We start from the raw sequence: 17,497 nt of genomic DNA, 5'->3' as shown, positions 1-17,497 counted from the left end.
AAAGGAAGGTTTTGGGTGTTCAGCGATAGTGGGGTGAGAGGAAGATGGAGTCTCCAAGGACCCAAGAGCTAGTGGTGGGACCTGAGAGTCTGGATTTTAAATCTGCTCTGGATCATTTGAGTGGTTTGGAGATGTCTGGGCACACACAGCAGGTTCTGTGGTCTATAGACAAGCAATCTTAAGTCGTAGAATTGGCAATTGAAAGAGTGGATCCGATGGAGGATCGTTTGGAGAAGGAAGTCTGAGAAGGGGAGTGTGGGGGGAGCCATCTTGAATTTTTCTTATTCTCATCGGAGTTAAGAGAGGCGAGACTGCACAGGCATGTGACGGTGGGCAGTGAAGCAGGGAAAATTTAAAAAGGACAAGCCTCATACAGCGGGCAGCGTCATTTGCAGGCAGAGGAATGAGCCGGGAACAGAGTGAAGGCTTAAGGGCTTTGGCTCAACGGGCTTAGGCAGAAATGGGCAAGGCAAGGTAGGTTTAGGTTTCAGTTTTTCCTGTTACTTGAGGAAAGGGGAAGTATGAGTGTGAGGGCAGCTTGTTGTTCTCGGTGTCGGATGTGGGAGGTTCTGGAGTCTCCTAGCCTCCCAGAAGTCCACATCTGCGCCAGGTGCGCCGAGCTGCGGCTCCTAAGGGACTGTGTTAGGGAACTGGAGCTGCAGCTGGATGACCTTCATCTGGTCAGGGAGAATGAGGAGTGTTTAATTACAGGCAGGTGGTCACACCAGGACCACGGAAGGCAGACAGGTGGGTCATGGTTGGGGGGGCGGAGGGGAAGAGTCAGGTACGAGAGAGTACCCCAGTGGCTGTACCCCTTGACAATAAGTACTCCTGTTTGAGTACTGTTGGGGGGGACAGCCTACGTGGGAGAAGCAATAGTGGACGTGCCTCCAGCACAGAGTCTGGCCCTGTAGCTCAGAAGGGTAGGGAAAGGAAGAGGAAGACAGTAGTAATAGACTAGGTAGTTAGGGGGTCAGATAGGCAATTCTGTGGACGTGATCAGGAGACCCGGATGGTAGTTTGCCTCCCTGGTGCCAGGGTTCGAGATGTTTCTGATCGCGTCCAAGATATCCTGAAGTGGGAGGGTGAGGAGCCAGAGGTCATGGTACATATAGGTACCAATGACATAGGTAGGAAAAGGGAAGAGGTCCTGAAAGGAGAATTTAGGGAGTTAGGAAGGCAGTTGAGAAGAAGGACCACAAAGGTAGTAATCTCAGGATTGCTGCCTGTGCCACGCAACAGTGAGAGTAGGAATGGAATGAGGTGGAGGATAAATGCGTGGCTGAGGGATTGGGGCAGGGATTCAAGTTTCTGGATCATTGAGTCCTCTTTTGGGGCAGGTGTGACCTGTACAAAAAGATGGGTTACACTTGAATACTAGGGGGACCAATATCCTGGTGTGGAGATTTGCTAAGGCTACTGGGGAGACTTTAAACTAGAATGGTTGGGGAGTGGGAATCAATTTGAAAAGACTAGGGGAGAGGAGGTTAGTTCACAAATAGAGAAAGCTAGTAGACTGTGTGAGGGAGTATAGGCAGCTGATAGAGAAGGGGACCGCTCAGACCAAAGATGTAGGGGAGAAGGAAGAAAAAGATATTAAAGTTGATCGCATTGTTAGGGATAAACAGAGGAAGAGGTGGAGAGTTTCTTAAATGCATCTATTTTAATGCTAGGAGCGTTGTAAGAAAGGTGGATGAGCTTAGAGCATGGATTGATACCTGGAAATATAATGTTGTAGCTATTAGTGAAACATGGTTGCAGGAGGGGTGTGATTGGCAACTAAGTATTCCTGTGTTTCGTTGCTTCAGGTGTGATAGAATCTGAGGGGCAAGAGGAGGAGGTGTTGCATTGCTTGCCTGAGAAAATATTACAGCGGTGCTTTGGCAGGATAGATTAGAGGGCTCATCCAGGGAGACTATTTGGGTGGAATTGAGGAATGGGAAAGGTATAGTAACACTTATAGGGGTGTATTATAGACCACCAATGGGGAGCGAGAATTGGAGGAGCAAATTTGTAAGGAGATAGCAGATATTTGTAGTAAGCATAAGGTTATGATTGTTGGAGATTTTAATTTTCTGCACATAGACTGGGATACCCATACCGTAAAAGGGTTTGGAGTTTGTAAAATGTGTGTGGGATAGTTTTTTGCAGCAATACATAGAGGTACCGACTAGAGAAAGGGCAGTGTTGGATCTCCTGTTAGGGAATGAGATAGGTCAGGTGACAGAGGTATATGTTGGGGAGCACTTCGGGTCCAGTGATCACAATACCATTAGTTTCAATATAATTATGGAGAAGGGTAGAGATTTTTGATTGTAGAAAAGCTAACTTTGAGGAGATGCGAAAGGACTTAGAAGGAGTGGATTGGGACAATTTGTTTTATGGGAAGGATGTAATAGAGAAATGGAGGTCATTTAAAGGTGAAATTTTGAGGGTACAGAATCTTTATGTTCCTGTTAGGTTGAAAGGAAAGGTTAAAAATTTGAGAGTGCCTTGGTTTTCAAGGGATATTGGAAACTTGGTTTGGAAAAAAGGGAGATCTATAATAAATATAGGCAGCATGGAGTAAATGAGGTGCTCGAGGAATATAAAGAATGTAAAAAGAATCTTAAAGAAATTAGAAAAGCTAAAAGAAGATACGAGGTTGCTTTGGCAAGTAAGGCGAAAATAAATCCGAAGGGTTGCGACAGTTATATTAATAGCAAAAGGATAGTGAGGGATAAAATTGGTCCCTTAGAGAATCAGAGTGGACAGCTATGTGTGGAGCGCAAAGAGATGTGGGAGATTTTGAACAATTTCTTTCCTTCGGTATCCACTAAGGAGAAGGATATCATTTAAGGTAAGGGAAACAAGTAGAGAAGTTATGGGAACTATGACCATTAAAGAAGAGGAAGTACTGGCACTTTTAAGGAATATATAAGTGGATAAATCTCTGAGTCCTGACAGGATATTCCCTAGGACCTTGAGGGAAGTTAGTGTAGAAATAGCAGGGGCTCTGACAGAAATATTTCAAATGTCATTAGAAACGGGGATGGTGCTGGAGGATTAGCATATTGCTCATATGGTTCCATTGTTTAAAAAGGGTTCTAAGAGTAAACCTAGCAATTATAGGCCTGTCAGTTTGAAGTCAGTGGTGGGTAAATTAATGGAAAATATTCTTAGAGCTGATATATATAATTATCTGGATAGACAGGGTCTGATTAGGAATAGTCAGCATGGATTTGTGCGTGGAAGGTCATGTTTGACAAATCTTACTGAATTTAAGGCCTTTGACAAGGTTCCACATGGAAGGTTAGGAAGGTTCAGTCGTTAGGTATTAATATTGAAGTAGTAAAATTGATTCAACAGTGGCTAGATGGGAGATGCCAGAGAGTAGTGGTGGATAACTGTCAGGTTGGAAGCCGGTGACTAGTGGTGTGCCTCAGGGATCTGTACTGGGTCCAATGTTGTTTGTCATCAACATTAATGATCTGGATGATGGGGTGCTAAGTTGGATTAGTAAGTATGCAGATGATGCTAAGGTAGGTGGCATTGTGGATAATGAAGTAGGTTTTCAAAGCTTGCAGAGCGATTTAGGCCAGTTAGAAGAGTGCGCAGAACGATGGCAGATGGAGTTTAATGCTGATCAGTGTGATGTGCTACATTTTGGTAGGAATAATCCAAATAGGACATACATGGTAAATGGTAGGGCATTGAAGAATGCAGTAGAACAGAGTGATCTCGGAATAATGGTGCATAGTTCCCTGAAGGTGGAATCTCATGTGGATAAGGTGGTCAAAGCTTTTGGTATGCTGGCCTTTATAAATCAGAGCATTGAGTATGGGATGTAATGTCAAAATTGTACAAGGCATTGGTAAGGCTGAATTTGGAGTATTGTGTACAGTTCTGGTCACCGAATTATAGGAAAGATATCAACAAAATGGAGAGAGTACAGAGGAGATTTACTAGAATGTTACCTGGGTTTCAGCACCTAAGTTACAGGGAAAGGCTGAACAAGTTAGGTCTTTATTCTTTGGAGCATAGAAGGTTGAGGGGGGACTTGATAGAGGTATTTAAAATAATGAAGGGGATAAATCAAGTTGACATCAATAGGCTTTTTCCATTGAGAGTAGGGGAGAGTCAAACAAGAGGACATGATTTGAGAGTTGGGGAGCAAAAGTTTAAGGGTAACAAGAGGGGGAATTTCTTTACTCAGAGTGGTAGCTGTGTGGAATGAGCTTCCAGTAGAAGTGGTCGAGGCAGGTTTGGTATTGTCATTTAAAGTAAAATTGGGTAGGTATATGGACAGGAAAGGAATGGAGGATTATGGGCTGAGTGCGGGCCAGTGGGACTAGGTAAGTGCAAGCGTCGGCACGGTCTAGAAGGGCCGAGATGGCCTATTTCCATGCTATAATTGTTATATGGTTATATAGGATAAAGTAATGGACAAGTCCATTAGAGGCAGCGGAGAGAGAATCAGAGTTACTGAAGTGCCTGGGATAGGGACACCAGGTACCTCCTCGTGGCAGAAAGTGTGGCATGTAGAACATGGTGGGAGAAGTAGTGGGAGAAGCTGTCAATTGAATGTGGGTACCTGGGGTCCTCAAAGGGTCCAAATCAAGAAACTTGAAAATGAATCTGGAAGCCATGTGATACAAGCTGGCGGTGAAGACGTTCCCAGGCAGGAACCTATCAACCTTCACTTGATCTTTGCAATGAATTCCATAGATTTTCCAGAACAAAAAAAATAATAGAATCAGTGAAGATCTGCACACAAAGACTGATGAGCAACCGATGTGCAAAAGAAGTGAAACTGCAAATACAAAAAAACAGATAATTGCAAATAAGTAATACCAAGAACATGAGTTATTGAGTCCTTGAAAATGATCCATAGGTTGTGGTCAGTGATTAGTTCAGTGTTGTGGTGATTGAAGTTGTCCATGTTGGTTCAAGAACTTGATGGTTGAAAGGTAATTATTAATAACTGTTCCTGAACCTGGTGGTGTGGGATCTCTGACTCCTGTACCTCTTTCCCAGTGACTGCTGTGAGAAGAGAGCATGACCTGGATGCTGTTTTCATGTGGCATTGCTCCTTGTAGATGTGCTCAGTGGTGGCAAAGGCCTTTTCTGTGATAGGACTCTATCCACCAATTTTCCATTATAAGGTTTTAGTGTTTCCATATCAGGCTGTGATGCAACCAGTCAGGATGCTCTCTACTGTGCATCTATAGAAGTCTGTCACAGTTTTAGATAATCTGTAGGGGGGAAAAGGTCAAAGAAAGTAGAGGTGTTGTCTTGCCTTCTTTGTAATGGCATTAAAATGTTGGTCCCAGGAAATAAGTTACTAATCTTCTCCATTTCTGATCCCCTAGTGATCTCCTGTTCATGAACCTCTGATTTCTTCCTCTTGTCAATAATGAATGAAAGGTGGTTGTTGTGGCACCATTCAGCGAGATTTTCATTCTCCCTCCTCTATGCCAGCTTGTCACCACCTTTGATTCTACATGGTGCGTATATGGAATGAGCTGCAGGAAGAAGTGGTAGTGGCAAGAATAATTGCATTTGAAAGACATTTGGACAGGTACATGAATAGGAAAGGCTTAGAGTTATGTGGATCAAACACATAAATGGGGTTAGGCACTGAGCTGGCATTTTATAACTTGTGTCAAAAGGCCTGTTTCTGTGTTGCAAACTATGACCAGCAGAGAAGCCCACATTGTGGCATTGAATGAAAATAAATTCAAATGAATTGCAGCTTTACCTGGAAAAGTTTGGATAGGATGGACAGTGTAAACTTGTTTCAGTTGGATTGTGAAAGGCTTGGAGACACCAGGTGAAGAATTTGAATTATAAAGAATTGATGTATGATGAAAAATGATGATAATAGTATAGAACATACCATCTGCAAGAGTGGAGAAAACCAATAATTTTAATGGGAAATTGAACAAACTTGAAGGAAATAGATTTGCAAGGATATGGAAATAGCTGAGGGGAATGGGACTAACTGGATTACTCTAGGCCAGAGAGTTACCATGGAGTCTCAAACTACAAGCAAGGGTTATGATATGCTGAAATAAGTTTTAATTAAAGCTGTGCCTTGTATCGTTGTGTGGACTTTAGAACCCAAAGGGAATTATGTCAAATTATTTTCTCACTGGATGGGCTTAAATTGGTTAAATAGGTTATTAAACACATGTAACAATGCACAGTGAAAAACTTTGTTTTGCTTGCATATTATTTCATTACACTAGTACATTGAGATAGTACAAGAGAAAAGCAGTAGCAGAATGAAATAATGTTATTTATTTAGAGATACAGCATGGTAACAGGCCCTTCCAGCCCAATAAGCCCATTCTGCCCAATTACACCCATGTAAGCTACTAACCCATATGTCTTTGGGTTGTGGGAGGAAATCCCAGCACCTGGAGAAAACCCATGCCATCACAGAGAGAACATATAAATCCTTACAGACAGTGGTAGGAATTGAACCCTAGTCACTGGTGCTATAAATCTTTACATTGACTGCCCAGCTATCATGCTGTGATCTGTGTCGAGTCTTAATTTCATTTCCCTTGAATCTATATCTTTCCCTTTCTTTGTATCAGTATTGATTTGGAAGGTGCTATTGAAAAAGCCTTTGCTAGTGACTGGAGTGTATTTTGTAGTTGAATCAAACTAGAGAGCAAGATTTTAGGCTCCCAATACAAAAGTAGGAAGTGCTCTGGTTAGGCACTCAGTGTATTGGGAAGGGAGTAAATGTTCCATGTAATGGATGGACTGCTTTGCCCTGGCCAATTAGAGAATCCAATCTTCTAGACCCGATCTTGTGCTTTGCTGTTGGCTTTTGCAGCAGAAGCTGTCTGGCCAGTTGTACCTCTTCTCCAACCACAATATTTCTTCATTGTATGCCCAGTGGCGCCCCCCTGCCTGAACCTTCACCAAATTCAAGATGTTGATAGAAGATTTAAGAACAAAAATGTCAATAGTGCTGGTTAAACCTTGTGCTTTTGGAGATGGAAATTGCCTTGTACTTGGAATATATGTTGCTCATCAGCCTAAATATCAACTTTATCCAGATTTATTATAGTGTTACAGTGAAGTAAAATAAGTTGGCATGAGAGGGGAGCTGGCCAAAGTTGACTGGAAAAGGACACTAGTAGAGATGAAGGTAGAGCAGTAATGGGTGGAGTTTCTGAGAGCAATTCAGAAGGTGCAGGATAAGTAAATCCCAAAGAAGATATATTCTAAAGGCAGGATGATGAAAATGTGGCTGACAATGGAAATCAAAGGCAACATGAGAGAAGAGAGCATATAATAGAGCAAAACAGTGGAAAGTTAGAGGATTGGGAAGCTTTTAAAAGCCAACAGAAGGCAACTTAAAAAAAAAATGAAGGAAAAGATGAAATGTGATAGTAAGCTAGCCAATAATATCAAAGAGTATACCAAAGTTTTTTTTTCCAGGCATATAAAGAATAAAAGAGTGGTAAAAGTAGATATTGGACTGCTTAGAAAATGACACTGGAGAAGTAGTAATGGAGGACAAAAAATGGCAGACAAACAATAAGTATTTTCCATTAGTCTTCACTGTGGAAGATACTAGTAGAATGCTGGAGGTTTGAGAGTGTCAGGGCACTGTTGCTATTACTAGGGAGAGGGTGCTTTGGAATCTGAAAGGTCTGAAAGTAGGTAAGTCACATGGACCAGATGGACTACACCCCAGGGTTTTGAAAGAAGTAGCTGAAGAGATGGTGAAGGCATTAGTAATGATCTTTCAAGAATCTGTAGATTCTGGCATGGTTCTGGAGGACTGGAAAATTGCAAATGTCTTTCCACTTTTGAAGTAGGGAGGGAGGCAGAAGAAAGGCAATTATAGGCCATTTAGTCTGACTTCAGTGGTTGGGAAGATGTTAGAGTTGATTGTGAAAGAAGTAGTTTCAGGGCACTTGGAAGCACATGATAAAAGTAGGCATAGTTTCCTTAATCTTGCCTGACAAATCTGTTGGAATTCTTTGAGGAAATAAGAAGCAGGATAACCAAAGGAGAATTGATAGATGTTGTGTACTTGAACTTTCAGAAGACCTTAAGGTATCACACATGAGTTGGTTAGCAAGTGTTAGGGTTAGAGCCCATGTTATTATAGGAAAGGTACTAGTATGGATAGAGCATCGGCTGATTAATGGACGAAGAGTGCGAATAAGTGAAACCTTTTCTTATTGGCTATCTGTGACTAGTGGTGTTTTACAGGGTTCAGTTTTGGGACTGGTTCTTTTCATGCCATTTGTCAATAATTTGCATGATGAAATTGATGGCTTTGTGGCTAAGTTTGTGAACAGTACAGAGATAGATGGTCAGATAGTGTTGAAGAAACAGGGAGGCAGCAGAAGGATATAGACAAATTAGGAGAATAGGCAAAAAAGTGATAGATGGTACAGCGTCAGGATGTATACGGTCATCACTTTGCTAGAAGGAATAATAGTGTAGGTCATTTTCTAAATGGGGAGAAAATTCAAAAACCTAAGGTGCAAAGGGATTTGTGAGACATCATGTAGGATTCCCTAAAGGTTAACTTGTAGATTGAGTCAGTGGTGAGAAAGGCAAAGCAATGTTAGAATTCATTTTGAGAGGACTAGAATATAAAAGCAAGGGTGTAATGCTGAGGCTTTATAAGACACTTGAAGTATTCAAGAGTCTGGGCCCCTTATCTAAGAAAGGATGTGCTGACATTGGAGAGGGTTCAGAGGAGGTTCACGAGAAGGATTCTTGAAAGGCTTATCATATGATGAGTGTTTAATGGTTCCGGGCCTATACTCAATGGAGTTTAGAAGGGGAGGGTGTGGAATCTCATTGAAACCGATAGTATGTTGAAAGGTTTAAGTAGTGTGGATGTGGAAAGGATGTTTCCTATAATGGAAGAGCCTTGGACTAGAGGGCACAGACTCAAATAGAGGGACTTCCAATTAGAATGGAGATAAGACATTTCTTTAGTCAGTGGGTGTTGAATCTGGAATTTGTTGTCACATGAGACTGAAGGCCAGGTCATTGGGTGTATTTAAGGTGCAAGCTGATGGGTTGTTGATTAGTCAGGGTGTGAAAGGTTACGTGGAGAAGGCAGGAGAAATGGGGTTGAAAGGGTAATGGATCAGCCATGATGAAATGTTGGAGCAGACTCAATAGGCCAAATGGTCTAATTCTGCTCCTATGTCTTCTGGTCTCACTGCTTGTAGGCATGGACTTTGGGTGAATGTGATTTTTAAAAAAGCTCAGCTCATTGATGATGCAGAGCAAAAATGAAACTGGCAAAAATTGGAGTTGTATTGAAACAAATTGGTCCTGCTTTCAGTCTGGAAAAGCTGCTGGGAAGCTGATTTAACTCTTTAAAAACAAACCATGGGACTACAAAACACTTTTTTTTAACAAAGATTGTAAAATTTCTCATATCCTGTAGTGCGGAATGTAGATAGGTCAATCAGGATAAACAAGTAGATTTGGTTTTAAGTAATGGTGAATTTTTAGTGCCCGTTAGATGTTGAGTGAACATTTACTCCATACTACTATGTTTAAGTAATATAATAACTTGTCATGCTTCAGTTTTCTAAAAATCTGGCTTTCTAAATATGGGGGAAAATAGCATTTCCAAGTAGATCTAAGGAGAATATGAAATACTTAAGGGAAATTAAAAGAGACAACAGACCTAACCAGATCTCCTCCACCACCACCCTTCTATGTCTGGCCTCAGCTATGCCTACCTTTTCAACACCTATGTGGAATAGTGTATGTTTCAAACTTACATAGCTCCCCAGCTCTTCCTGCACTGCAGCTGTACCCATGCTGAGCTTGTAAATTTCGTCAACTTTGACTCTATCTTCCACCCTGCGCTCAAATTTATTTTGTCCCTCTCGGGCACTTCTCTCTCCTTTCTCGATTGCTCTGACTTCATCTCTGGAGACAAGCTGTCTAATTGTATCCTTTATTAAAAATGCTTGACTCTACCTTTTCCCACACTGTTGCTTTTTAAAAATACTATTTCCTTTTCTCTGTTCCTCCATTTCTGACACATCTTAGGATGAGGCTTCCCATTCCAGAACATCTGAGATGTCCTCCTTCAAAGAACAGTTTTTCTTCCTCTGCCATCTTCTAGCTCCCATAACAGGCAAAGTATCCCTTGTCCTTGTCTACCACCCCATGATCCAGCATGTTATTCTCTGTGGCTTCTGCGATCTCCAAATAGATAAACACGTCTTTCCTTCATCCCAAGTATAAAACACAACAACCACAAACCAATGAAAATTTCTCTTAAGTGCCTTTAGCACTATTTCTGTTTGTGTGTAGCCCACACTTGTCCAAAAGAGGTGGTCTTAGATCAAATTTCTAGCATTGAACCATCTGAAATAATTTACAGATCTTATCTCTATAATTAAAATAATTATTTTGCAAAGACAGGAAATTAACACCTTAGCTGTTTTTGGCTTTGTTCTCTTTTAGTTAAGTGAACTGATACTATAAAATTGAACTTACAGAAAACTGATGAAACCAATGTTGCGGTGGATAAACTTCAACGTAAGGTTAAGTTTATGGAAATACAGTTATCTCAATTAGAAGACATACGTGATCAGGTGAGTACAAAAAAGAAAGTGGCTTCTGAATATTTTATGGACATGTGTTAAATCATATACAGAGAACAGAACAGTCATCCCACAATGTTGTACCGTTCTTAAATGCCCTCTCACATTTTTCTCCACTTTTTTCACCCATGTCCCGATGTAAGAACCTCTTAAATGTCATTGATGTATCATTCTCTACCACCACCTTGGCAACATGTTCTATGCACCGACTGTGTGTATTAAAAAAAAGTTACCTCTGACATACTCCAATCACCCAATCACCTTAAAATCATGTCCCTTCGTATTAGCCATTTCTGGGGGTGGGGGAAGGTGCTGGCTGTCCATTCTAAAAGAAAAAAATGACTCATCATCTTATACACCCCTATCAAGTCTCCTCTCATCCTCCTTTCCTCCAAAGAAAAGTCCTAGCTTGCTCAACCTTTCTTCATAAGATATGCTTTCTAATCCAGGCAGCATCCTGGTAAACCTCCTTTGCACCCACTCTAAAACTTCCACATCCTTTCTGTAATGAGGCCTTCTTAACCACCCTATTAAATTGTGTGGCATTTTGGTATACTGTATATGAACGTGGATCCCAAGAATCTTTTGATGCTCCACACTAAGCATGCTGCCATTAAGGCTCTGCCTTCAAGTTTGATCTTCTGAAATTTATAATTTCATACTTTTCCAGATTGAACTCTATCTGCACTTTTCAATACAGCTCTGTATCCTATCAGTGTTCTATTGTAACTTCCTCAACCTTCGCTACCCACAGCATCACCAACATTCATGTCATCTGCAAACTTACTAACCCACTTTTCCACTTCACTGTCCAAATAATTTATAAAAATCAAAGGACAGGGGCAGAACAGATAATTGACCTCCAAGCAGAATATGCTTCATCTACTACCACCTTCTGAGAGCAATCCATGCAGCCAGTTCCCTTGATCCCGTGTCTTCTGACTTTCTGAATAAGCTGCCTATGGGGAAACTTGTTGAGCACCTTGTTAAGGTCCATATTCACTGCTCTACCTTCATCATTTTGTTTTGTCACTTTGGCAAAAAATTAATTCACACTTGTGATGTTGACCTGCCTTCACAAAGTCATGCTGACGGTCTCTAATCAGGCTATGCTTCTCCAAGTGCTGATAAATCCAATCTCTAAGAATCCTTTCCAATAATTTGCCTACCACTGATGTAAGACTCATTGGTCTATAATTCCCAGAATTATCTTATTACCTTTCTGAACAATAGAATAACATTTGCCACCCTCCAATCTTCAGGTACCACTCCTGTGATCAGCGAAGACCAACACTTAAGGTGCAACAGTGGTTTCCCTTATTTCCTATAGTAACCAGGGATATATTCCACCTAGCCCTGGGAACTAATCTAATGTTTATGAAATGATCCAGCACATCCTCTTTATGTCAACATGTTCCTGCATATTAACCTGCTCTACACTGTCTTTACATTTGACAAAGGCCCTCTCACTGGTAAATACTGAAGCATAACATAATATTCATTAAGGACCTCCCTACCTCCTCCACCTCCCAACATGTTTTCTCTTTTATCTCTGATTGTCCTTCCCTCACTCAAGTTATCCTCTTGTTCTTCACGTATCCCATGTAAGTGCTTACTGAACAATCTCCACATTTCCATTGTGCATTTCCCTGAATACATCTGTTACCAATTTACACTCCCAAGATTTCACCTAATCACATTATAATCTCCCCTCTCACAATTAAATACTTTTCCTTGCCTTCTATTCCTACCCCTCTCCAAGGCTATTGTAAAGGTCAGAGTTGAGGTCACTATCTCCCACCAAGAGATCTGTCCCCTGATAAATTTCATTGCCTAGTACCAGATTCAATGTTGCCACTCCTCTAGTCAGTCTGCCCACACATTATGTTGGAACCATTCCTGGTGGACACACCTAGCAAATTTTTCTCCATCTAAACATTTTGCACTAAGGAGGTGATGATTAATACTATGGAAATTGAAATTGGCCATGACAACAACCCTCAAACGAGAGAAAGTCTTCAGACGCTGGAAATCCAAGCAACACACACAAAATGCTGGACGAACTCGGCAGGCCAGGCAGCTTTGGGTGGGGGGGGGGTGGTTGTGGTCAGTACAGTTGACATTTTGGGCTGAGACCCCTCAGCGGGACCTGCCGAAATTTGCCTCTCGACCTGGTCTTGATGTTTCTGTTGTTACTGACAGTTCTATGGAATAATCCCAAAAGAATAATTGCTCCCTTCTTGTTTCTGACTTCCATTTAAACTGACCGAATAGATGATCCCTTCAGGATGTCCTGTCTTCAGCTGTGATATTATATCTGACTAGCAATGCCACTTCTTTCTTCTCTCTCCCCCCTCCCCCACTTATTTTGCCTCTCTCCCTGTTGCCTTTGAAGCATCTAGACCCTGGAATATCTAGCAACCATTCCTGCACTTGTACATGAACCATGCGTAGTTCCATATACTGATCTATGCTCTAGATTGGGCACTGTTGTTCCTGAAACCACTTGCATTAAAGTAGACCCATTTATGTCCTATCCACTTCCTATCTGGCCTCTTTGTTTCTCTACCAGCTGTATCTACCTTTACAGCAACTATTCCAGCCTCTGACCTATCACTCTGATTCCCATTCTGACTGCCAACTTAGCTCCAGGACAAATAGTTCCAGTCTATCCAGTCACTACTCATTATCCAAGTTCTTCAGTCCTAACAAAATCCTTGTAAATTTCTTCTGTATCTTCCCTTGCTTAATCACATCCTTCTTATAGTATGTCGACCAAATCCAAGTACAGAACTCCCAAGTGGGGTCTTACCGATGTCCTTTATAGCTGTAACATGACATGTCCACTTTTGTACTCGAATATTTAAAAAATACTTTGAAGCGAATACAAAGAGCTGTTATTGACATAGTGTAAAATGTCCTACTGTGTTGTTAATTTTCAATGTTTGTCTTTTATTATGAAGAAAACAATGCTAGCTTGTGCATTTTCCATCTAGATCAACAGCCTTGACAATTGTCTTGAACTCACATTTCATAAAAATTTTTATATGGCCTCCCTGCTTTTGTTTTCTGCCTTTTGGCCATTAAGGGCAAGTATCCACCCAAAATGCTTGAGGAGACCTTGATCATTTGTATTCCTATTTCCTTGTGTTCCAGTGTTGCCTACAGCTCTTTAAAGGAAATGTGAGCATTTCAAACTCCACGGAGTACGTATCTTGCACAAACTCTTAGCAAAGGTTTCAAAGGTACATCAAATGTCAGAGAAACGTATACAATAAACATCCTGAAATGCTTTTTCTTTGCATCCATCCATGAAAACAGAGTGCCCCAAAGAATGAATGATAGTTAAATGTTAGAACCTCAAAGCTCCCCCCCCCGCAGCTCCCCTCCCTCCTGCGCATAAGTGGCAGCAAGCAAAAATCCCTCCTCCCCCGCCCCCCAAACCACCACAGGCAAAACGAAAGCATCAGCAGCTGCCACTGAGCACTCAAGAGTGAGCAAAGAACAATAATAATAATAATAACAATAACAATTTGCAGTTATCCCAAAGACTACATTGTTCACCTGGCATTTGATGTACCACAGGCTCTCCCTCTCTCTTTCTAGTAAGGGAGAACGAGGTGTCTCCGTTTTCACAGTGAGTCATTAGTTTACAATGTTAAAAGTCGGTTACATTGCTTTTTTTTGTAAGTTCTGTGCCCAAAGATCTCGAGTGTCTGGGCACACAGCTATAGATTTTCCGACTCCCCCGAGGATACACGGGTCTCCTGCCGTGACACCAACCTTCGATTTGCCCATCTCCAGAGCCCCGAGATCTAGACCTCCAGAGCTGAACCAGACTCTTTGGCCGAGCCCTTGGCATGCCAAACAATGGCCAGTTACAAAACCCTGAGAGCAGGTCCCATTCCCACAAAGAGCTGTAGTCAGCGTGTAACTCCAGGTCAGGGTCTTCAAAAGAACCTGAAAGAGAAAAATAGAAATATTGAAGATGACAAGAGTTATTTCCAAAAATGCTAGCAAAGGAGTCGCTGTGTAGCGCAATCATCATTCCACTCTGCCTCTTAAATGTCTTAACTCTTATGGTCCCAGAAAACATTATACACAATCAGGTAAGCTCTCTGGCACCTCTACTTTCCATGCTTAAGTTATTTTACAGATACACAGAGAGCATCCTAACAAGCTGCATCACTGCTTGGTATGAGAACTGCACTGCAGAAGGCAGGAAGGCTCTACAATGGGTACCTATTTAAGAGGCTCTCAAGACCCTATTGTATCCGCTTCCACTATCGCTGCCAGCAGTGCATTCCATGCACCCACTCACTGTGTGGAAAAACCTACCCCTGACATCCCCTCAGTACATACTTCCAAGCATCTTAAAATGATGCCCCTTCATGTTGGCCATTTCAACCCTGGGAAAAAGCCTCAGGCTATCCACACGATCAGTGCTCCTCATCATCTTATACACCCTTATCAGGTCACCTCTCATCCTCTGTCGCTCCAAGGAGAAAAGGCCAACTACACTCAACCTAGACTCACAAGGCACGCCTTCCAATCCAGGCAATATCCTTGTAAATCTCCTCTGCACTCTCTCTATAGTATCCACATCCTTCCTGTAGTGAGGTGACCAGAACTGAACTCAATACTCCAAGTGGGGTCTGACCAAGGTCTTGTATAGCTGTAACATTTTATTGTTTGACAACATTGAATCACAGTGGATTTAATTTGGGTTTTTTTTACACTGATCAACAGAAAAAGACTTAGTTGTGTCAAAGTGAAAATGGATCTCTACAAAGTAATATAAATTAATTACAAATATAAAACATTAAATAATTGCATAAGTATTCATTCTCTTTCCCTCTCCCGACACACCAAATCATCACTAGGGCAGCCAATTGGTTTTAGAAGTCACATAATCATAAATGGATATCACCATGTGCAGTCACGGTGTTTCAATTAATTGTAATAAACATACACCTGTACTGTACTTGGAGGTCAAACTGCAGGTGAGTCAGTATCCTGGCAAAAACTACACCATAAAGACAAAGGAACATCCCAAGAAACTCCATGGAAAGGTTATTGAAAAGCACAAGTCATGAGATGGATACAAGAAAATTTCCAGGTCACTGAGTATCCCTTGGAGTACAGTTAAAGCATTAATCAAGAAATGGAAAGAATATGGCATAGCTGTAATATGGCATAGCCCAGAGCAGGCTGTAGTGGCTGAGATGGGAGATACTGTGCATACAGCAACTTGCTCAGGAGCTTCACCAGTTGCAGCTTTATGAGAGAGTGGCAAAGGGAAAGCCACTGTTGGGTGGGGATTCACGTGACATCTCAGCTAGAGTTTGCCAGAAGGCATGTGGGAGACTAAAGTTAGCTAGAAGGTTCTATGGTCTGATGAAGCCAAAACTGAGCTTTTTGGCCATCAGATTAAATGCTACGTTTGGTGTAAGCTGAATGCTGCACATCATTGTAAACACACCACTACTGTGAAGCACGGTGGTGGCTGCACTATGCTGTGAGGATGCGTCACTGCAGCAGGCCCTTGAAGGCTTGTGAAGGTAAAAGATAAAATGAATGCAACAAAATACAGGGCAATCCTGGAGGAAAACCTGATTTAGTCTGCAAGAGATCTGCGATTTGGTAAGAAGGTTTGTTTTCCAGCAAGACTGACCCCAAGCATAAAGCCAAAGCTACACAGGAATGGCTTAAAAACATCAATTAAATGTCCTGGAGTGGCCAAGTCAGAGTCCAGAATTCAATCTAATTGAGAATTTGTGGCTGGACTTGAAAAAGGACTGTTCACTCACGATCCCCACGCAATCTGACACAGCATGAGCAGTTTTGTCAAAGAATGGGGAAATATTGCAGTGTCCAGATGCGTAAAGCTGATAAGCAGACTTGAGGCTGTAAATGCTGCCAAAGGTGCATCTCTAAATAATTGAAGGGGGTAAATACTTGTGCAATCAATTATTTTGTGTTTTATATTTGTAATTAATTTAGATCATTTGTAGAGATGTTTTCACTATGACACTATGACACATGATCAGTTTCAAAAAAGAAATTAAATCCACTGATTCAATATTGTAAATCACTAATACACAAAAACCTTGAAGTGGTGATGCATACATATTATAGGCACTGATAATGCAGAAAGGTGCTGGAAAAGGGCCAGTGACCACATGAAGGATCCCACATTTAAACGCTCTTGAATCTTTCCTGCACATGCAGTGAAAGGATATTTGAGCAGGGAGGATAAGTTAGAATTCTATACAACACTAGGTAGCTTGAGTGCTGTTTTGGTGACCCACGAGCAGGAAAGAAGGTATACAGCATGTTGCCTTGCTACTGTACAAGGGAAGATTGTTAAACTAGAGTTGTTTTCTTTGGAACTGGAGACTGAGGAGAGATTTAATTAAGATGAGAGGTGTATATAAAGTAAATAGGAAGGACCTATTACTGTTAGAAGACCGATTTCTGCATTTTATGATTGAGTAACCATGAGTACAGGTATAATAAAATCACTGTAAATAGGATTAGAGGAGAAATTAGGAAAGCTTTTGACTCTAGAGGGTTTTAGGAGTTTGGAATTTATTGTCTGAAAGGAAGGTAGGTAGTTAAACAATTAAAACGACAAAACGCTATTGGGGGACAATGGAATGGACCAATATGGACATAGAGAAGCAGCATCCATCAATCCTCATCAAAGATCCTCAGTACCCAGGCCATGTTCTTTTCTCACTGCTGCCATCAGGTAAAAGTTACAGGTGCCTTAGGTCTTGCATCACTAGATTCAAGGACAGTTACTTACCCTCAACCATCAGATTCTTGAACAAAAGGGATTAGCTGCATTAATTTAAGGACTCATGTGACCCTGTTATATTGTTATTTCATGT

General features: G+C 41.4%; 1 protein-coding gene across 1 annotated transcript in view; it reads left to right on the top strand.

Annotated features, from left to right (window-relative positions):
* The window catches only part of LOC132392939 (glial fibrillary acidic protein-like), a 66,209-nt gene that overhangs the window by 21,517 nt on the left and 27,195 nt on the right, over positions 1-17,497 (top strand). The window contains exon 3 of the mRNA XM_059967533.1: positions 10,497-10,592. Coding sequence (XP_059823516.1) covers positions 10,497-10,592 — 96 coding nt within the window. The remainder of the gene's footprint in view (positions 1-10,496; positions 10,593-17,497) is intronic.

The sequence above is a fragment of the Hypanus sabinus genome, chromosome 4, assembly GCF_030144855.1.
Source record: "Hypanus sabinus isolate sHypSab1 chromosome 4, sHypSab1.hap1, whole genome shotgun sequence".
Taxonomy (NCBI): domain Eukaryota; kingdom Metazoa; phylum Chordata; class Chondrichthyes; order Myliobatiformes; family Dasyatidae; genus Hypanus; species Hypanus sabinus.
This window is presented reverse-complemented; position numbering and strand designations above follow the sequence as displayed.